Source organism: Myotis lucifugus, unplaced genomic scaffold (genome assembly GCF_000147115.1).
Source record: "Myotis lucifugus unplaced genomic scaffold, Myoluc2.0 scaffold_65, whole genome shotgun sequence".
NCBI classification, from domain to species: domain Eukaryota; kingdom Metazoa; phylum Chordata; class Mammalia; order Chiroptera; family Vespertilionidae; genus Myotis; species Myotis lucifugus.
This window is the reverse complement of record NW_005871113.1, coordinates 34,118-56,372: the sequence shown is the minus strand read 5'-3', so window position 1 is coordinate 56,372 and position 22,255 is coordinate 34,118. Positions and strand designations below refer to the sequence as shown.

At 40.6% G+C, this 22,255-nt stretch overlaps 1 protein-coding gene across 8 annotated transcripts in view; it reads right to left on the bottom strand.

Annotated features, from left to right (window-relative positions):
* Nucleotides 1-28: 28 nt before the first annotated feature.
* SMG7 (SMG7, nonsense mediated mRNA decay factor) overlaps nt 29-22,255 on the bottom strand; it is a 43,691-nt gene continuing 21,464 nt past the window's right edge. For 2 of the 8 annotated variants that reach the window (XM_006089848.3, XM_023754726.1), the window contains 15 exons: nt 19,470-19,632; nt 19,038-19,194; nt 16,611-16,681; nt 15,351-15,411; nt 13,022-13,141; nt 11,831-12,119; nt 9,636-9,780; nt 8,703-9,085; nt 7,708-8,079; nt 6,851-7,000; nt 4,850-4,930; nt 4,234-4,393; nt 3,188-3,358; nt 2,929-3,074; nt 29-2,367 (listed from right to left, as the gene is read on the bottom strand). In XM_006089848.3, the coding sequence (XP_006089910.1) occupies nt 2,254-2,367; nt 2,929-3,074; nt 3,188-3,358; nt 4,234-4,393; nt 4,850-4,930; nt 6,851-7,000; nt 7,708-8,079; nt 8,703-9,085; nt 9,636-9,780; nt 11,831-12,119; nt 13,022-13,141; nt 15,351-15,411; nt 16,611-16,681; nt 19,038-19,194; nt 19,470-19,632 (2,583 nt within the window). In that variant the 3' untranslated portion in view covers nt 29-2,253. Of the gene's footprint in view, nt 2,368-2,928; nt 3,075-3,187; nt 3,359-4,233; nt 4,394-4,849; nt 4,931-6,850; nt 7,001-7,707; nt 8,080-8,702; nt 9,086-9,635; nt 9,781-11,692; nt 12,120-13,021; nt 13,142-15,350; nt 15,412-16,610; nt 16,682-19,037; nt 19,195-19,469; nt 19,633-22,255 lie in introns of all 8 variants that reach the window. The other 6 variants (XM_006089847.3, XM_023754723.1, XM_023754724.1 and 3 more) reach the window with 6 other exon arrangements.

Genomic DNA, 22,255 nt, shown 5'->3' with positions numbered 1-22,255 from the left:
TAGAAAAGAAACCATCTGTACACAGATCTGGTTGGAGAGAACATGGTTTAATTAAAGGCAAAGCTGATTTCAGCAGCTGCAGGTCTTGCACAGACAGACCTAAACAAACAAACAAAAAACCCAAAACAAACAAAACACAAAAGAAGGTTTACTACACAAAACCAGTTTCTGATGAAGATTCTCCTCTCCTTCCTCATTACTCCACACGGAGGATGATAAGGTGAGGAACCCGCCCGAGAATCAGAAAACATTCCAAACACCAAATGCTCATGCAGAAATGGGGCTGCAGAGGGGACGTGGGCGCTCCTGGGAGCGACGGCGAACCTGATGAGCTGGTCTAGGGTGCAAGAATGGGTGACAGTTCACACACTGGAATGTCGCAGCTGCCTGAATGTGGGGCTCAAACACACAGAGTGGGGAAAGGCAGCAGGGAGGAGGCTTGGGAGGGAGGGACTGGAGAAGGTGGACACAGGAAGGGGCAGGAGAGAAGCACAAAGGGTTTCATATTGCCATTGGATTCAGGGGAGGGGGGGCTTCACCCTTTCAGACCTTCGAAAAAAAAAGAAAAAACAAAAAACCCCAAACACCATGTCAAACTGAGAGAGCAATAATGTAAGCACACGGGACTCCACCCACTCTCTCTGAAGAGCCATGAGCATTACGCCCCGCCCCTTTCACTGCTGGGGCTGCCCAGACTCCAGTGAGCCGGGCTCGGGATGTGCTTTGTTCTGTAGCCACCTTCTAGCTCTCAAGTCCCACACTAACCACACACCACCCCCTCCGAGAGCGGGTGGGCGTGTGCGTGCACACTCTCTCACGTGCACAAAGGAGAGACCTCCTGGAAAATAAACCCTACCACTAGCACAGCAATTGGATTGTTTCCATAATTTCCCCTTAAAATATTACTTTTCCAGGAAATGACTAACAGAAATGCTGTCCTGTTTCTACCCAAGAAAATGTTCAGTCCTCTTTCCTTCTAATAAATATCAAATAAAAGCTTATTTTCCTTTCTTCCACCTCTTCCAGAATGGACTTCGTTGTGTTTTCTTCTGTGCATGATGCACATGTGTCCATGTTGCCTCGAGTTTCACTCTGAAGGTGGAGGCTGGGAGCTTGCAGCTGGTGGGGGGCCTGGCCCCTCTGGGCTACACAGCCGCCGCTCCTTCCTCTTCAGACTGTCTTTTGGGCCCCAGCTGCTGGACCCCTTCTGTTGCTTCTTGGCGTGATGTTGTACACATTAGGAATAAAAACAATGACTAGCATGTAGCATAGGGTAGGAAAGGGATGGAGGTAGGATGGGAGGGTGTGGGGGTAGATAAGATAGGGGCACAAAAACCAACCAAACAAAAAATAACCACACTGAAAGCTTCTACCTAGTAACACCAGGCCATGAATGGACTAGCCTGCCTTCTGGGAGACTGCTTGCTCTGCTACTGCAAAATGTACAGGAATCAAAAACGTCCACTTAAACCCTACAGCAGCCACCTGCTGGTCCAGCCCAGCACCACCACCCACACTGCACCCTCGAGTGGGGCTCGAGCACCTACAGAGTGAAGGGCATTTCCTGCTGGAGTCTCCAGGCCAGAAGAGGGCCTACCGGAACCTTCTGAGTGAAGGCGAGGCCTTGTACTCTCCCTATGGAACACTGCCACTGGCCGAAGAGGTCCGCTTCCCCATCCTGTCACCACCAACCTCTCAAGAAGTGAACGGGGCTTCCCTTGCTGCACACTGACTAGAAGCAGCACATCTGTGTATGGAAGAATTCAGTGTGACTTTTTACTACTGAGAGTATAACAATAATAAAAGATGTTTAGGAATAATTTCAACTACATTCTCAGTCAGCAAAGCAATCATTAATGGATTCCTATTTTATTCCCCAAAGAGGAAAAAAGGACTGAGAAGTTCCCACTGGCTTCTCCTACCTGCCTTCCCTTCTCAGCTTTCACTTCCCATGTGGCTGGGGACATGCACGATGGAGAAGGCGAGAGGCAGTGCTATCAGGTAACTGAGTGAGACAAACAGCAGTTCCTCTCTCCCTCCGGAGGCCCGGGGGGACGGAGAGTTCCTGATGGTTTTTCTTTTGGTTGCACTGCGGACATTTCGTGCACACTCAGCGGGCCGGTGGAACACTTACACCCTCTCAACGGCAAGACACAGAGAAGAGGGCTGCCACCTGCAGGGGCTGTGGGCCAGTCCTGCAAACCCAACATGCCATGGTGTATGGAGCCTCATTGCCAGGTTGCCACCCCAGCCTCAGTGTGGAGGGTTCATGGTGCCTTGTCCCCGCTGCTGCTTCTGTTTCTGCTGCATCAACAGCTGCTCCAGAGCGGATGGGCCAGGGTGCATCATGGAACTGGACCAGATGGACTGAAAGACAGCCCAGAGCTTGTCAGTAGAGCTCACAGGCCTGGTTGTCTGAAAGGATTGGTTCTTCAATCCCAGCCAAACATAAAGGCACAATGTCCCAAGATCCCCACCCCCTAAAAAAATCCAGCCATTAGAAAAGACTGTCCTCAGGACCAGTTAGCCCCCGACCAGAAAAGGTGAAAGTACGTTTGAGATGAAGTCTTTTACTAAACTCAGTTCCACGTGGGGACCAGAGTATTTACTGTTAGGTGCTGTTCTTTTACTTGTTCAGAAAAGGCTTAAATCAAACATTCCAAGATGAATCAGAATGTTCTTAAACTTAGAATGCAACTAGGACCTTTGTGCTTCTGCCCCTGAAGATAATGCTTTGTCACTAGTGAATTCACAAATTAAAAACAAAAAGCCCATTCAAGAACCTCATAAGGCAGGCCATGTTTCCAGAACTCTGCTAGATATGTGCTATTAATTAATCAAGTGTAGGGGCCTTAGGAATAACCTAGCTATTTATATGAATGAAACCAGCAACATTGCTTGTGGTTCTTATTCCTGAAATCCACTCACCTTCAGGCTCTCCATGAGGACAGCAGAGGAATCCTCCACAGAAGGGCCGTGGCCTGTCCAGGTGCCGCTTGGAGTGCTGGTCTGCTGCCAGCTGCTCTCAGAGGATGATGTTGCTGAGAGATAATCAATGCCAAACCCACCCATGGCTAAGGGATGAAAAGAGATTGGAATTCAAGAATACGTTTTATCACTGCCAAAAGCCCCAAACCAGGGAAAGACAGAGTAAAGCTATTTTACTTTTGTGAAGTTTGGGTCTCACCTGGCTTATCAGTTTTCCACCGATCTGCAGCTCTCCTATCCCTGTTATCTGGAGCCCCGATGGGTCCAAAATTGGAGAATGGAACAGAATTATGGTTGTGTGTTGGAGGAGAGCTTGGCAGGCTGCTTGGGTTAGAGGAATGAGGAGATTGGCTGGCTGGTGTTGAATGATCTATTAAATAATAGCAAAAGAGGACATTCAATAGATAAGCTGTTTCACAAACATGCCAAGAACTAAAGTTTCCTGTAGATCTGGTCACTTAAATTCTACTAAAAGTAATTAGAGGGTTTTGGAGGAAAGGCAAAATAAGGGCCCCCAAAAGGACTCTGCTAGATGTAGGAACCTGTTTCTCTAAACATAAATAACGAGGCACATTCTTTGCCCAAAACAGAACGAAACAAAGCAGGAGACGATTCTGTCAAGTGCACCCACTAATGCAAACCACCTGTTCCACATAAGTACCCATTGGTCTTCTATATGAGAAATATAATTGTCTAACTTTAAGACTTGCTATTAAATCAGACTCCATTTATAAAATGGGCATTAAAAAAACCTCTTTTAAAAATTGCAGTTTTCCTGCAAAGAATGAATGTCTGCAAACAAAACTAAAAAACAGCTGATATCCTTTGGAACTCGTATTTTTCTCCCTTACAACTCTGCTGTTTTGCTGGTTACTGAGGATATGAAAAAGCCTTAAATACACACACACACACACACACACACACACACACACACACACACACGCGTGCGCGCGCACCCCATACTGGGAATTGAGCCCACAACCTGGGCATGTGCCTTAATTGGGAATTGAACCTTCACCTCCAATGCTCAACCACTGAGCTACACTGGAGGGGCTGAAAAAGCTTTTTCAATGGCATTTGTTATGTAAACGAACTCATCAGGCTTTTTCTCTATTTTCTTTCAGGAGTTACTTAGGAAAAAAAATCAACACAATATATTTACAATGACAAAATCATTCTAACTCTTAATCAATTTGAGTTTACTGGTAATGCAAGGTCTACCTTTCCTTGAAGACTAGTTAATACCTGAACTGGCAGGAAGTGACGGGGACCACGGAGTCCCTTCAAACAGGGAGTACAGGGATGTTTCCTGGGGGGCCATTGCGGGATTGAGTTCTGCTTTGGAGCTGGTTGTCAGGTTTTTCCCATATACCTCATTGAACACACTGTTGTTTGGGTATCTTTCCTGAAAGAAATGACAGTCAAGTTACAGAAGCATGTCAAGGAAGGAAAAGTATTTAGAAAATGCCACGTTCAGGTTCACAGATGATTGGGACACCTTAAGCTTTTCTTAAGGCAAACTTTTGAAGGCTTTTATTTGTTTCTTTCAGCTTTCCTGTTAATTTCCCTTTGCTTTCCCTCACACTTTTGCTCTATCTACGTAAACCACCGACGTTAAAAAGTATGAATAATTTATTAAGCGAAACAGAGCCCTAAGGATTTCAATATTGAGAAGTCAAAGGATTCAAACCTGTAATATACAAGTCTCTAGTGTACCCAATCAGAGAGAGAGGGGATAAAATAAAGAATCCAAAATGTGCCAATATATGAAAGAGAAAAGCAGACATACTGAAATAGGACAGGAAGGAACATGGGAGCCCATAATGACAGCGCAAAGCAGGATTCTTCACTGTTTACTCACCTGGTTGAGAGAGAATCCAGTGAGGGACAGGAAAGAGGATGAATGTGACATGAGCTCAGAGGGCTTCTCCAATAAGGATTTCTTCACAGTCCCGGGAAAAAAAAAAAGGTAGTTAGATTATGCCTTGCATTTCCTTAATATTAATTTTAAGACACTATACAGCCCAAGTATAAGACCATAATGTACTGTAAGCGCACTTGTATCCACCGTAGTGTACAGCATGAGGCTCATAAGATGTGAGTGCAAATCTGTTAAGGCCACGACGCCAGCTCAGTGCCAGTGGCCACAGGGAGTTACAGACTCTCCTCCTCGATCAGGCCCTCTAACTCAGCACAGAGATCCTGGCAGAGACCAGTGACCCTGGAACACTCTCAAGATGCTGAACGGATCTGGCACTGTTTTCTCCCCAAGTTTTTAAAAACATGGACATTAACGACTGAAGAAAAGCCTTTCAAATCCATTTGACAACAGGTTTTGTGAACATGGTCCCTACGCAGCTTTATCGACAGTTGACTAAAGTAGGTTTACAGCAGTGAGTGCGCTAAACACAGAGTTTATTCTTGTATTATTATTAATTATTGTAATATTTTCCATACAAACAACTGTAAACCTACTTTTACCCCACCCTGTACTGAAATACATAGTTGCTAAAGTCAAGCTACAAGAAAGTTATTGGGGAAAAAAGCTGGATCTCTGATGCTTGCTGTCATTGAATAGTTGATCAACATGCATTTATTAACCACCTACTACACACAAGCCACTTTCATACACATGATATCATTAACAATGTTAAATACAGAAAGGGTTATAGTCAAGGTTTTTCTTTAAAAACATGTAACAAATAAACACTAATATGCCCCTCCCCAACTGTTCCATGAGCTTCATTTCCTACGGAAGGGGCAAGTGCAACAGGAACAAGGGATCAGGAAGCAGGTAGACAGAGAGGAAGACACTCCCACAAACCCTCCAGCCACCCGTGAAAAGCAAGCAAGGCGACATGTAGTGACAGCAGGTCAGCAACTGGGGTTTCCACACCTCTAGGCGCAGTCAGGGCACCACTACTTCAGTTTTCAGATTTTATTTCTCCTAACTGGGGGGGGGGGGGGGGGGGTAGAATGGGAGCTTTCTATGGCCACTCACCAAGCCAAATTCTTAAGGGAACTTCAAGTGCCAGGGACGGCAGCTTGTCACCAGTGCCATTAAGCTTTTATTTCTCCTAGTACAAAAATCAACGTAATTTTACATTTTCTTGCCCAATGTCTATGGGGAAGAAAGTAAATCAGAACTGTTTCACGTTTTATTAAGATGGTGAAGGACAGAAAACAGCCACAGCACACATTCTTTTTTTACTTCCCCATCTTAGTAAATACAATGTAAACACGGGCATAGGTACAGCATGATATCCTCTGAAATGCAGACTAGGATCTAGATTTTTTTAAAAGATACAACTAATGAAGTCTTACACTTTATGTCATTGTAGTTATTTATTGCTGTAGTCACTCATTTATGGCACTCTGACGCTTCTTTTTAGCATTCTGTTTATACAATTCTGGCTCTGATCACGGCTCTTAGTTAACCAAACAGAAAAGAGCCACATAGCATTCAAAAGCATCAGTAAACTGTCTAGAACATATTTCATTTCCTATTTTGAGTTCATGAGAAAAAAATCTCACGATTCTAAATAAGATTAATGACACTGGACATTCCTGGGTCCAGATGGAAGTGCCACTTGAGAAGTAAGTTAAATTTCCAGCATCACAACCTGTGGGCGCCCAGCCCTCAGGATGGTCTTAACAAAGTCACGAATGTAAGGTCTTGGGGAACCAGGCCGTCAGAAACATTTTGCTATGTTCTACTACCATTTGAAGGCCAGTTTGGGCCGTTGAAAAATAAACTTTACAATTCTGTAAAAAAGAAAAGCCCCCCAAAAGAAGAAATCACCTATTCTAAAATCTCAGAAAAGCAGCTGGGGTTAGAGCAAGAATTAGGTTAAATACATACAAAGAGGCTTCTTCCAGGGAGAGAGGCGAGAGGCCCCAGCAGAGCTGGGTAAAGATCAGGAGGGTTAGAAAAAATCAGCTCTTCCTCTTCCTCCAAAGCAGCCAGACTCTTTAACAGGTCCGGAGGAAGCAGAGGGGAGCCCTTGGGGTCCTAGTGACAGAAAGGAGCACAGTGAGAGGCCATAGGGATGACAAAAGCACAAAGGAGCAGTGGCATGATTGGGGGATGAAGTCATTAATAGTGAAGCAGGATTATGCAAAGGAAAAGGCTCTGAAACACAAAAGCAAATTGACAGAGTGGGCGACAAAGATCAAGACAATACAAAGAAGCAAATACTGATGGAGCAGAACGTAAAAGGTAAAAGTGGCTCATGAGTCAAACTGCAAAGGATCAAAGTGACTAACTTACCTTGTGCTAATGACCAACTTACAAACACATCCCTGTGTCTCAGGAATAGGAAGGGCAAGGAAGGGGAACTCCACTATTAAAGACAACTGGCTGACTATTCCTCTCAGAAAGCACTTCGTTTAAATGTGGAGTGAACTATTTTTAAACTTAGATGATTCAGCCCAACGCAGGGAGCTGTCTCCGAATTCTCCAACATGTGGGTTAGAGAGTCCCGCACATGACATTTTTGCCAGACTGTCAAGTTTAAACTCAGTAACAGGACCCTTCAGCTCCTCAAATCCAACATACTGTGCAACTGTGAAGAGGAGACCAGGCGCTGTGCCCACTGCCCAGTAGCATTCCATGACACTTATGCATCAGTGACCTTTAGAAATAGCTACTGGGAAATTCAAAAGATTTGCAGCCCCAGACCTCTCCCTCAAGCGCCTGTGACAGGAAAGGACACACACCTCAAAGGGCATCCTGGGCACAGGATCCTGCTCTGGACGGAAGACTCCTGGTGGCCGCTTGCCCCTGCGGTCCATATTTGCTTGCTGAGCCATCACAGCTCTGTTATCAGCCACGCTGTAGGAAGAGTCCCAGTAGAATTCTGGGACCTTGACTTCTGAGTGATTGTGGTTATATGGCTCCATGGGAAAAGGCTTCATTTTTTTCTCCAGAGGCTGCTGCTGCATTACAGGAGATTGCAATGACGGCTCAAACAGTTTTATGGGATCTTGGGTCTGAAGGTAGTAGGGCTGTTTCACAGGCATGATTTTCCCTAATGGGCCTTGAACCTGAGGGGGATTCCACAGCTGTTTGGAGGCATCTGCCTGCTGATACTGAAAAACAGAAGCCTGTCATCAGGATGAGGATGAAACGCAATGTTCCTGACACTCAGTGCTCAGGAATCACAGAATGCACTTGGTTTCACAATCAACACCTCTCGGCAATGCAGCGCTTTCCTCTACCATTCAGGTTTTTCAATACACAGAAAGCCATCTACGTACAGATTATGGACACTGAACTCATAGTCGCTCTTTCAATTCAATCATTTAAGAGGTTTAGTGAGTGTGTCTGTCTCCCTCCGGTTTCAAGTGCTATGTGGAGGACAATATTTAAGGTTGGTGTCACAGCTTTCTTAACATCTCATCAAGACTATGATTCTACTTCCCTTCTATAGTTTATGTTCACACAGGAAACAATTATTTCTAGAAAATACTTTCCAATAAAACTAACAAGTAGTAGCAGCAAAGAATAGTAGTTAAGATCTACTATCCTTTACAAAAGTGGAAAGGAAAACATTTACACTTTCCTAATCAGCGAAGAGAATACTTTTATATTTTCATCATCATTACAAGTCTAAGAGGTGTATGAAAGCATAACTAGCATTTTCAAATAACTGAATACTGACTAACTTCAGCCTTCCCCTCCTTAGTCAGCTGGACGGTACAATGTCACCTACCTGCTGGAACCCAGAGTGGTGAGGAGGGCTTTTACCCAAAGCTGGCACGGCTTTTGTAGGGGATTGTTGTTGCTGAGCTAGAGCTTGAACCTGCAACTGGCTTGTAGACTGTGCTGTTGGCTGAGCTGGTAGAGATGTAAGGGGTTGCTGGGAAGGTGGCTGTGGTTGTTGAGGTCCCTGGTTCATTGGCCCTGGTCCAGAGGGCCGTTGCTGGCTGTAAGGAATGTGGGACTGTTTCCCAGCTTGCACCTGGTTTCCTGCTGGAGAGTGAGCTGTAGGCTGAAGAAAGGTTCCTGGGACAGAAACACCAGCTGGGAAGGTGTAACCTGAGCCCATAGGAAATGCCACAGGAGGGGAAATAACATATGCTGGGGGCGGGAACCCTTTAAAACAAAAGAACACAGCTTTAGTTCTAAAGAAACTTAGCAAAAAAAAAAAAAAAAAAAAGGCAAAAGTAAGTCATTTGGGTTGGAATAAGGTGGGGAAGGGGTCTTCTCATAAGTTCTAAAAGATAGGGGTCAACCATCAAGACTGATCAAATGAAAATCTTTAATTTCATTTCAAAAATTAAACATAGACTACTGACTGCTACTTCTATCCACTTAAGCAAGTGGAGTGTTCTAAACATCATGTTTAGTGACAGGAATTCCTTCATAACAAACCTGCCCTTGTATATAAACTACCAGAGAAATGGCTCCAAAATAATTTCATAAGCATTAGGGAAAACCTAACTTCCTTCTACCTTTTTAAAAAATAAATATATGTATTTTTATTGTTGATAGTATTACAGATGTCTCCCACTTTACCTTCCTTCCTCCTACCTTTAACACTATAGTTAGTAATGTCACTCCAATAGAGTATGAATTACTCAATGAATGAATAGAAACTCCTACACAGAGGTATCAAGTAGAAGAAGTTACAAAGCATATTTACCTGGCCGGCTAGGAAGAGGCGGGAAGGCTCCAGGGTGGTGAATGGGGATGAACTGGGAATTACTTGCTTGACTTGGGGTTTGAGTGACAGGTGTTTTCCTGGCTTCAGACACTGGAGTCTTTCTTAGTTCTGTCTGGGATTTTACCTGTGACCAACAGAAGCAAAACTATAATAATCTGAAACTCAAACGTGTCAGAAAGAAGCATCTACTCTAGGAAAGTATTTAAAAGACCACTACGTCAAAAAAAAAAAAGTATATGCTGAAGATTAAATTATAAAGAGGAAATCAAAGTAGGTGATTTAACTGCCAATAAAAGATACATGCCTTCATTTTATTCATATAATTATTTTGCCCTCACAAAATCATAAAAATATTAAATATGGAAAGGACATGAGAGCTCCTTTGTTTTACAAATGAGACACCCAATGCCAACAGGTTAAAAGCTTGCCTATGATCTTAAGTTGCCTGTTATAGGTTCCAGGGCCCTTTATGAATTACTCTAATTCATTAAATAACTTACATAAACTATAAATTAATGATGACCCACTTTGGCCTTCAGTTTAATTTCATCTGGGCAGCCTTAAGGGTACCAGTGAGGCATTCACCCTCCACCTTGCACCTTACCACCCTTCAGAACAGATAGGATACTTTCTAAAGAACAGGCCCTGAGTCCTGCACATGGAGCAGAAGAGGTGGACGCCCCAGGCACTGCTCAAGATGAGTAAAAGGGGGGGAGGGGGTTGTCAGACGGGGGGAAAAGGAGACATATGTAAAACTTTAGACAATAAAAATAAATAAATAAATAAATAAATAAATAAATAAATAAATAAATAAATAAAAAAAAGATGAGTAAAAGGCAGGAAAACAGATACCGTTTACAGAAAACTTAGGATGAGGTACAGAGGGTGGTGATCCACTGACTGCTACCAGGCTCTCTTTACTCATCTACAGGCAGATGTAAGAGGGATGAGAGATCAGGAAGAGATTTTATTTCTACTGAACTGTGCTGGGAAGCAGTTATATAGAACAGAGGCAGAGCAGGCAGGAAATGCTGGGCTCTATCCCTAAAGCACTGAGACCTCAGTTTTATAGTTCATTTGGGTTTCCCCTTACCTTTCCGCTGCACCTGTCTTTCTCCGTTTCTTTTCTTAATTTCTACCATGTTTTTTCTTTTTCTCCCTCTACTAATCTTAAAATGGAACTATTATATTCTTATTTCTCCCTTTCCCTCCCCCCCAAAAATCCTGCAAGAGAAACACATTGAAGGCAGTTTATTTGCAAGAGGCCTCCAATAATGTAAGGTTCCTCATGCCTACTACCAACAAATATATTTGCCAAAATATGTTAACAAAACAAATGGCATTTACTCAAACATTAATGGTACTAATAAAACCAGTACAAAGACCCCTTTCCTTTTATATAAAGTAATCTGTACCGCTTTGGAAAGGTATTAAAACAAACATACACCCCAAAGATGCAAATAACTGAGAGGTGTTTCTCTTTTCCCAGCAGGAGACTTGGGTTCTTGCTTTACAAATTCCCATGGCCAGGGTAACACTGAAGTGCTAATAATGCTACTGGCTGCGACAGGTATAAATGTCAAGGAAAAGAGCGTCATCTTCATCTTTTATCTTGTACAGTGACTCTAAAAAAACACCACCACCTATACCAGCCTTACTCTACTTTTAGTTCTATTGGATCTATCAAAGACCCCCAATTTCTCACTACAGCATTAACAAATGGCAATTACATTTTCAAAAGAAAATGTAAGTTTTTGTGGAACTGACAACTCTGCAACTGGTCATTTCAAACAATGTAAATTGAACAAAACTGATAAACATGTCAAACAAGTTAAGACTCTCTCACTCATATAATTCCCAAGGGTCAATGAAGTAACCACCTACCACAGCTCTTTACAAGACTTACTATGAAGCATTTGAAGAATGCATTCAAGCTTCTAGAATAGCCAATTGTCAAGGCTTTAGGAACAAAATGAAAAATCTTGCCTTTTGTGTGAGCCTTCCTCTACCTGCTTTATAGTTCAAATACAGCTTACCTGCACTGCCACATTCTGCTTTCCTGTTTCCTGTAACTTTTCTAAGGTGCATTTCTTGGGTTCTGTTTTCCTCTTGTTGTTGTCCTTCTTTCCATCATTCTTAGTTACAGTTATTCCTTTGCTATAGTCCCTTCTCACCTCTTTGGGAGGAAAACTTCTTCCTTGGTCTCTGTTCACTTCTCGTAGCTTAATGTTCTCTTTGAAGGTGACCACTGGTTTCTCTCCCGTGTCACAGTTGTTGCTTAGATTTCGGCCCGTAGACAGCACCGATTTCAGTCCTGGATTCCCGTTCTCAGCCAGTGACTCTATTATGGATGCTTCTTGCAGAATAAGGTTCTCTTTGGCTTCACTGGGGTCTTCCAGTATTAACTCTGGGATTTCTGTGATAAACAATAATTTCCCTACCTCATTTTCACACTGAATCAGCCTAAAAAAGTAAAAATAAATCCATATATGAAAAACATAAACCTAAAAAACAGTACAATTGAATTGTGTATGGATCCAACAGTCAAAAGATTCCCAGCCCTAAAAACTTGGAAACAGCAGGAAATAACAATGTGGATTCAGGTAACACAAAAAGTAGTTATGTAGAGACTCAGATTCTCATTATCATATTCAACACAACAACACATATCCGTGCCCTTTTAATGTTTTCCAATAATTGCAGCAATTAAAAATACTGAGCATGTTTTAAACATAGGTACTAGATTAGGCCCTTGAAGTAGCTATTTATAACTCCAATTTTATAGGTGTGAAAACTAAGCTAAGAGGTAGTAAGTTCACTCAAACATGCAACCACTTTAAATGCTCACAGTATGACAGGAACCTCAGTACAAAATGACTATGAAATAGTGACCGACTTTGGAAAGGTTATAATCAAGCAGAGGATCCCAACGACATAGACCTGGGGAAGTGGCAGAATTAGAAGCTGAATTTAAACGGATCTGACTCTAAGACCTGTGCCCTCCACTACACCAACTACCCTATGTGCTTTGTATTTAATAAGCCAGTAGCTCCATCCTGGTCTGTTCAGATTGAAACTGATCACCATGGCCCTGTCAATCAATACCAAGCACCATAACTGTGAATGTACAACTTAGATTTACCTAAATGTTTATGAATTAGAGCAGAAGCTCATGATAAAGAGGGGGTGAGGCCAATTCCTCTACCATAGGTAGGTAATGGGGAGAAGAGAGATTTAAGAGTATAATGATCACCAGGGTTATAATTTGTTATGTTACCATCATTTTGTCTTCTGAGTTTATAATCAGTAGTATTATACCAAAGACTAAAACATAGGTGGCTGTGTATGTGTATTTGATGAAATACCTTGGCTGGTTATCCGCGATCCATTTGCCTATAGAGATCAAGCGCTGCTGCCGTATTTGTCGTTGCTGACCCTCTTTGTCTCCTGTAATACCTTGGTGGCCTTTGGAAAAATCCAAGTTCCTAAAATTAATATAAGCAAGTTATAAAAGATATTTCCCAGGCAACCAAATGCATCTACTTAACTGAAATGGCTTCAGATTGTTCCATACAAGTTAACTATTTGATGTAATTAACTACATTTGTTTTAATTTATATTCCCAAAGATTTTAAATCCAATGAAGCAAAGCAGAAAACACACTATGGAAAGAATTAGAGTGGAGAGTGAAAAAGGAGAGTTAGTTCCTTCTGATAAGCTCTGAAAAGGTTTCACATGGCTGGTATCTGAGCTGGAGCGTGACTAGTTATGAGTGAGCACTTACAGATTGGTAAGGGAAGGACGAAGAGGAAAAGGAAATGTTCTAGGCATAGTATGAAAAGTTTTGGAGGAATAAAAACACAGAGCTATTCAAGAAGATAACAGAGTGAATGTAGAGTATGTATAGGTAGGTATTAGTGGGGAGGAGGGTGTAAGTGGAAAATAAGGCTGAAAACTTACACTGCATAGTGATAGAAAATATGCTGAACAACTAAGCATTTGGACAGCAAGCCACTTGAACTGTTTCTATATTAGTAAAGGGCATCATCAGGTCTACACTTTAAAAATATAATGTGGAAACAGGGTAGAAATAAACTATAGAGGGGGACTCTAAATAGGGAAGGTGATTAGGAAACTTCTTTACCCCAGGTAAATGGTGATAAAAGCCTGAACTATGAGGAAATAAATGGGAGGAGTTGTATCTAAAAGGCATTTTGGACACAGAATTACAAAGATTTGGTGAGAAAGATTAACAGAAATAAGAACTGTTTATGTAGTTGGACAATGGCATACAGATAAATTTAGAAAGATCATATTTTACTGACCAAACAGGAAAATACTAGCTCATTTTTGGTCATGTCAAAGTTTAAAATTGCTAGAAATATGAGTCTGAACTCTAAAAAAAGTCAGAACTGAAAATTTTGGTCTTAGTATCCCAGAGGTGAAAGCTCAAGACAAAAGGATGGATTTGATTACCCAGAAGAACGTAGTGGGAAGGAAAGGGCAAGGGAAGAACCCTGGAGAATACCAATATTCCAAGGCATGTAATACAAAAGAAAGAATGCAACTGAGTCTCTTAAGGGTAGAAGGAGAACGATGATCCAGAGCTAAGAGAAAGAAGGTTTCATGAAGGAAGGGGACTAACAGACTCAATGCTAAAAAAAAATTATGCAGGATGAAAATTATACAGAACTCAATACAACTTGCTAACTAGGGGAGAGAGCACTGAGTTCACAGTTGCAGTAGGCTGAGAAATAACTGGCTGTGAAGCAGGTCAGCAAGACTAGTGCACACTACTCTTAGAAGTTTAATGATGAAGAGAAAGCTGAGGTTGTGATTTTTACTTTTTTTTTAATTCTCATCCAAGGATATGTTTATTGATTTTTAGAGAGGAAGGGAGAGAGGGAGGAAGAGAGAGACAGACATCAATTCAAGAGGGAAACATCGATTGGTTCAGTTGCCTCCCATTCGTTTCCTGACCTAAGATCAAACCCACAACCTAGGCATGTACCCTGACCAGGAATTGAACCTGCAATCTTTTGGTGCATGAGACGGCGCTCTAACCAACTGAACCACCCGGCCAAGACATAAATTTTATTTTTTTTAGAAAGAATAGGGCATACTTAAATGCTAGTAGGCCAAAAGGAAGCAATTGGTTGTTAAAAAATAAGATACTGAAAATACAATGCAGAGAGATGGATAGATCGAACAAGGTTCTTAGGAAGGTAGGAAAGGATGAGATCAAGGACACAGATGAAAGGGCTAGACTTGAAAAGGAGTAAGAAGTTATTCCTCTGAAAGAGAAGGAACAGAGACAAAATGACTGGGAAAACAGAGTGCTTTATTCTTATTTTAATATGAAATATGTCAAGCAATACCCTTTGGTTTCCATTTTGTTGCCATTTTGAGACTTTCCCTCTGATTTCAAGGGAAGTATAAAAGGAAATAAGTTATCACTTGGAAGAAGCAATTCTCTTTCCTTTCCTCCATACTTTTTAAGCACTTAGTATTGGTATTACATAGGCATTAAAGGCACAAAATATACAAATCCATTTTACATCAAAACTTTGACTCTCAGTTGCCGTTAGGAAAAGCTAAGAAAGATCAAGAGCTTCCACAACCAAGCCCGATTCCTGATAATTTTAATATGGCAACCACTAGCAACGAACTCCGCCTCCTCCAGCTGCCACCCACCTGAAAGAAGGTCTCAAAGCCAAGAATCCTTGTAACTCAAACTCCTCTGGAAGTGGTGTAGCTAGAGAAGGGTAGAAATCAAGATTTGTAAATATTTAAATTAAAATCCTGTTGTTTAGCAGAATACTTCGAAGTGGAAAAAAAAAAAAGTCTCTGGAGAAACTATAGGCTATTCATAGTGCCCTGCTCTTCTTTATAGTAACTTACCCGTCAAAGCCCTGCATGTTGCCTTTGGGCCCTGCGCACTGCCCTAACATTCACCTATACCCAGTGCTGAGTTGCAGTATGATGCCTTTTTTTTCCTCAGCAGTCTTAAAATTTCACAGCCTCAGATGCAGTAATCCCAAAGTATTGAATAACAAAATTGACATCATCTGGGAGCTTGTAAGAAATGTAAAATCTTGGGCACTATCCCAAACCTACTGAATCATAAACTACATTTTCAACAAGGTCCCAGGAGATTCATTTGCAAATTAATGCTTGAGGAGCATAGATCTAATGGAAGAAATATAATCAGAAAGAAGTCAACTACCGATTGTTCAGTGTAGAATTATTTATTTTATTTTTTTAAATAAATCTTTATTGTTCAGATTATTACAGTTGTTCCCCTTTTTTCCCCCAGTGTATAATTATTTATAACAGGGAAATTTTTAAAGCAAATAGACAATGATTAAATAGATTATGGCATATCCATAGTATGGACTATTATGCAGCCAGTAAAAATCATGTTTCAAAATGTTTAAATGACAAAGCTTTTGCTAACAATATAATGTTAAATTTAAAAAGCAAGTACAAAGCTGAATTTGATACCAAACACATGCAGGCTGTGTATGTACACATAAAAAAAGGCCCGTAGAAAACACACTATCCCATATCTCTGTGAGAGAACCATAGGTGACTTGTGTTCTTATATTTGTATCTCTCAAATGTTTCATGGTAAGTAGGCATTACTTTGACAGAGTAATGCTGTTTACATTAGTTTTTTGTGTTGTTTTTTTTTTAAATTATAAGAATGAGGAGGATGGAAAGAATTTGAAGGTACTGCACTCTCTGGGCTCCTGTTCAGATGCAACTAAATAGGAGAATAAGCTGCTGGAAGAACATCACCTCTACTTCTACCCACTCAATCGGGATAGAGTTCAAAGTCACTTCTAATATATTAAATTTAACATCAAACACAAACCTGCTTTTCTGTGGCCTTAAGCCCACCATTAGTGATGGAGAACAATGTCAACAGCACAAGGTTGAGGTTGCTCTTACCATTAGTACTTGAAAGATCCTCTTCATGGGGATGGAAACTATTTAGAAGAGAAATCAGCCAGGGCCAAATGCTGAAAATGAAAGTGATAGTGCACACTTTATTTTCACACAAGAGAAACCAGAACACTAATAAGCCATGAAAATGTTATCTCGAGGACCTAGACTTCATGCATTTTAAAGACTGTATGACTCCTAAAACATATTTTCAAAGATGTCTAGGTGAAAGATACACCAGAGTGTTAAATTTCCATGAGATACTACTGCAGATGTTTCCTAGGCTCCTAACTTAACAGCTGGTTAAGTTTAATAATTTTTCTGTTTTAAACATTGAAAATTGGTATTTACTGAGAAAACTTTGACCAGAGAAGCAACTTGCTTTTATATTTTTATAGAGCTTTCACTTATATCATCACTAAAAAGTGGAATCCCTTTTTAGTTCTTAATCTGAAACAGGGTATGGTTACAACAGTCAAATCACATTTTCTAGTCAACGTGATGAATATACACGCTGACAATACAATATCCCTACCTCTAAACTCTGTTTCCTAATACACAAACTATTTTTGTGAAAGTTTGTAAAATATTTTTAAAAATTTTAATGTTTACTTAAAATATTAAAAATATTTAAAACAATCATGTTCTACTTAAGGCAACATTAAGCTTTTCTTGGAATGTGTTACAACCAATATTGGTGAAAAGTGTGATAAAAAGGCTAGATCAAGGTGCCCAGGTTACAGAAATTAGATTTAAGTAATCACAACTTGGAGAAAAGCTGGAAGTTAACAATTACTAATGCTTGTGCACTTTGAAATATGTGAATATGCCACTTAAAGAAGTACAAAAGGATATATAGAGAAACATATAAAGAAAATCTCCAGTTTTAGAGAAATAACCCACACTTGTCTTTAAAATGAGTTGTAACACAACTTACAATAGAATAAAATAACCTGCAAGGGCATAAGTCTAAAAATCCTGATATATCTGATAGGAGGCAGGGGGAAGAGTAAATGATACGAAAGAAAGAGGGGGAAAAAGGTTTGTAAATATCCTCTGGCTGAATAACCTTTTTGCCATGCTAAGAAATGGGAATGCAGCCCTAGCTGGTTTGGCTCAGTAGATAGAGCGGTGGCCTGCGAACTGAAGGGTCCCGGGTTCAATTCCAGTCAAGGGCACATGCCCGAATTGCAGGCTTGATCCCCAGTAGAGGGCATGCAGGAGGCAGCCGATCAATGATTCTCTCTCATCATTGATTTCTATCTCTCCCTCTCCCTTCCTCTCTGAAATCAATAATATATATATATGAAAGAAATGGGGATGCACAAAGTGGGCCAAAAGGGCCACTGCAGGAACAAAAACACAACAGATGAATCCTTGCCCATAAACATAAAAACTCTCAAGTAAATGTAAAACACAGAATTCTTCTTTCATAGAGTCACTGATACAACTTCCTATACCAAACACAAGTTCTGGGTTTTAAAGTACAGAAGGGAAGGATGATATAGCCTCTGGATAAAGAAATGAAAATTTTGTGCCAGGAAGCTATGTTTAAAAATATACATTACTTACAATGCTCACACTGACATGAAAAGGAGATGTGTGGTATGCTGTGCTATGTTACTAAACTCTATTCACAGAGTTAATGAACTTATAGTTAGGTTTAAGGGGGAAAGGAAAGAGAATTAAGTAAAGGGATCACAGGGTCTTAAATGTGGCTTGGACATTTTCTAGGTTGTGCCCTTGGTCAAAGTGTAGATGCTAGGACACAAAGCAGAAATGTCAGAGAGCTTCTCCTTATATCCACCATCAAAATATGTAGGGGAGGAACTTCCTACTCACTGAAAAGCCTTCTTGAAAATGTTCCCACAATCAAAGGTAAGCTGAAGGCTTTCATTTGTCACTCTAAAACCAATAGTTCCTAAGAACTGTCAGAATTATTCTAAGTAGAGATTAGAGAGAAAATGGCGATGACCAAAATATTCTATGCTTAAAACAAACAAATATAACTCAAATTGGGCGTTACTATAAGGCAACACAAAACAGGTTATGTATAGAAAATAGTGGAAAGAAGTAAAAAATCTCTTCCTTTTAATTCCTAAACAAAAATTGGAGCATACTGTAGTGGATAAGAAACAAACTGGTTTTATCTCCATTTCACTTTGGAATGTGAAAAATGCCACTTCCCCAGGATGGCAACCAAGGACGGGGGGAACAAAAAGTCAGAAATCCTTAAGATTGTGCCTCACATGAAGAATTCAAACAAATAAAGGGAAAGCATATAAAGAGGTCTTCAGTTCAATTTCCAAAGAGTGGGTGGGAAATACAGCCTTCCATTGTTCAAATGTTGTGTTTTCTAAGGTGGTTTCAGCATATCTTTGAATATCAAACAAACAAAGCACAAAAGCTGACACGAAACTCTAAGATACTCACTACTGTCTTTCATCCACCACCGCCTCCTGGAAGACCCTGGGTCTGAGTCTCAGCCAGTCCATGGAGACCTTGACTGCAGGAAGGGGATAGGCATTGTGGGATTCCTCCTGAGACTTGTTCTGGAGAGGACACTTGCACAGGATGCCAAGAAAAGACACTCAAAAGAAAAAATGTATACAGAAAGCATAAGATATTTGAAACTGTGTTATCAGTCTCACAGCTTCTTTCTAAAAGGGCATTTTCTTTCCCAAGTTAAAAATTGTTACAGATACAGTTGACGATGGATGTCAGCAGATAAGGAACAGAATTTAGAGTAGGGGCCTCTTGATTCAATATTAAGACATACAAGACACTTCTTTATATAGCACTAATACTTTATGATGAAAAGGCCAAAGAAGATGGAACAGAAAGTTAAAACGATTTAATACTTACTAAAGAGGGCCAGCAACTGTGTCCAACACAGCTGCTCATCTTGGCTGTAACTATGCTGTTCTGTTTCATTGCTAAAGTCACGAAGGTGATGAAGTTGAAACAGGTTAATGACAGTGACGTGAACTAACTGCTGAGAGTTGAAAGCTTTTTGAAAGAGCAGCCTCTGTAAAAGAAGATAGGGAACACTGCATATACTATTATCGAGAACAGGAGCCCTCTTCAACACAAGAATTAAACTGTCAGTCTGCATTTAGAGCCACATGGGTTACAGTAAATTACAGATGAGTAAACTGTTCCACTTTTAATCCCAGTATTTTAATCGAGTCTAATGTGGTCTGATGTTTCTCATGCTGACCATTCATCTTGAAAAAAATTAACCCAGACACCACTGAACTGTTTTTCACAAGTTTTCAGTATCCATCTATAAATTCACATGCCTTCCATCCATTAGAAGCTGTTTTATAAGAGATGCATACACACTAAAATTATTAAATTGGGACCAATGACTAAAAAGTACATGCATATAGTGAGAAACAAAATTTCAAATAAAGAGACTCAAAACATATGTTTTTGAACTCTTGGTACATAATGTATGACTTCCAAAATTTATTACAAAATTTACTCTTTCAAAGGCCTGACATACGTAAAGAAGCTTACTTATAAACGAGGTACATAGCAAGAACATACTTTGGAACACAGGGCAAATGATATCTAAAGCAATCATTAATATATTAGAGGTACTTCTACAAATTATTACACTGACATTTCCCCCTATAAGGAAGGTACATCCATGACCTTCATTATCAACTTCTTTTACTTAATAACCATGTGTTCACAAAGACCTGCTAACCAGCACTATAAGGAAGAATTCACTTCTATGCACTCAGCTGGTGGCCTCACAAGCTCCTAACAAAGTTGGTAACAAAGATGACATCCTGGCTTCACCCTACATTTTAGCTACAGCCAACCTGTCTCTGTCCCCAAGGAAAATTTGTGCAGACAATGGGGACTCACTGCCTTATGGTGGGAAACAGATACAGGATAAGATCTATAATTCATTAGCAAGACCTTTCACATGATCATTGGAGAAAAACACAATTCCATTCCACTTTAACTCTACTCTCCCTATCAGATCTCTCAGCCTCCTTGCCATCTGTCACTCCCATATATACATCTAGAATGCTCACTTCTTTCCCAAAGGCCTTAGGCATTTTCCTTTCCTTTCCTGAAAATGTCTTGAAATCCTAGCTCTTCTCCAAAATCCTCCCACAAAATTTTCAATCTCTGCATCCAGCCTTTACACAAATGCATGATACTGGCATAAAATGAGAATATTAATTTGTATTTTTCAAAAAGCATTTTTTCTTACAATTACAATATAGCGTTCATTTTAGAAGGCAATGTCCTACATTACAGAATCCTGACCCTTTAAAGGACTTTCTAGTGTAGGCACAGAAGCATTGATGCATATGGTGTAGCCTGGTACTAGCAAATGTAAGATTAAGTTCATAAAGGCACAGACTTTGTCTTGTTCTCTCCTCTGTATCTCCAAAGGCCTAGAAAAGTGCATGGCACACAACAGGTACTCAATAAATACTTAGTGAAGGAATAATTCACACCTTTGGAAGTCAATGTGTAATTATTCAATTGTACTTTTGTAAAACTTAGATTGTACTGAAGTAAGCAGAGTCTCCCTTGGACAAAATCAGATAGGAACAGACATATTGCTACTAAAAGACACTTTCAACAGCAATTGAGGAAAACACTGAATTAAATACCATTAAGAAACAGCATACATTTGACAGATATAAAAAGCCTTATATCTCAGTTCCTAAATTCCAGGCCTTTTAATCCTTCAATGAACCTCAACTTGGTAAATGTTTCTTAGTAGCTAACAACTGCTAGACAGACACACTGAAGTTTACATCATTATCTACAAACTAGAGGCCTGGTGCACAAATTCGTGCACAGGTGGGGTCTGGCTGGCTGGCCCCAATTGGGGCCAATCAGAGAGCCGGCCAGGGGGAGGGGACGCGGGAGGTTGGTTGGCCGGCCCAGCCCGGGATCGGGATGGGGGGGGGGGGGGGCGGTCGGGGCCGGCTGGGAGGAGGGGCCATGGGCAGGCAGCCCTGCCCCCTGGTCAAACTCCAGGTCGAACCCCTAGTTGAGGGGACAATTTGCATATCAGCCTTTTATTATATAGGATACTTTTAAAATACTTTTGAATATTTACTCAACTATGCTAAAATTTCACTCCACAATGTTCTTCTGACATTTTAGTACTGGGTAAGTTTTAAAATAGATCTGCCTCATCCTGTGTTTAATTTTAGAGTGTAGGAATGATACTTCGCAATTGCCCACACACTCCCACCAGAACTTCACATACAGAATTATATATTTGAAGAGAATATTAGTGTTTGAGGTTGAACCAAATGCAAAACTGACTAGACTCTAGACTAGAATAACTTACATGGAGAGGATTTCATTAAGGTAGGTTCCACACCCTCCCCATTTGGAGAGTGTATCTTTCATAGAACAAGAGAGCTAGAAGCAATCTCACGAGGTCATCTTGTCCAATCCCCCGATACGTAACAGGACTACATCTACACCATCCAAGAAGATAGCTGTCAATCTGACTTTTAAGTTCTCAAAAGAAAGTCCTCAGCAACACCCTACATATCTCTACTCAAATTCTAAGATTTAATTTTAGTTCTGACTCCAGGAAAGACAAAGATATGTTATCTTAAAATAATCTTTCAGATATCAGAAAACCTATAATGGAGCTA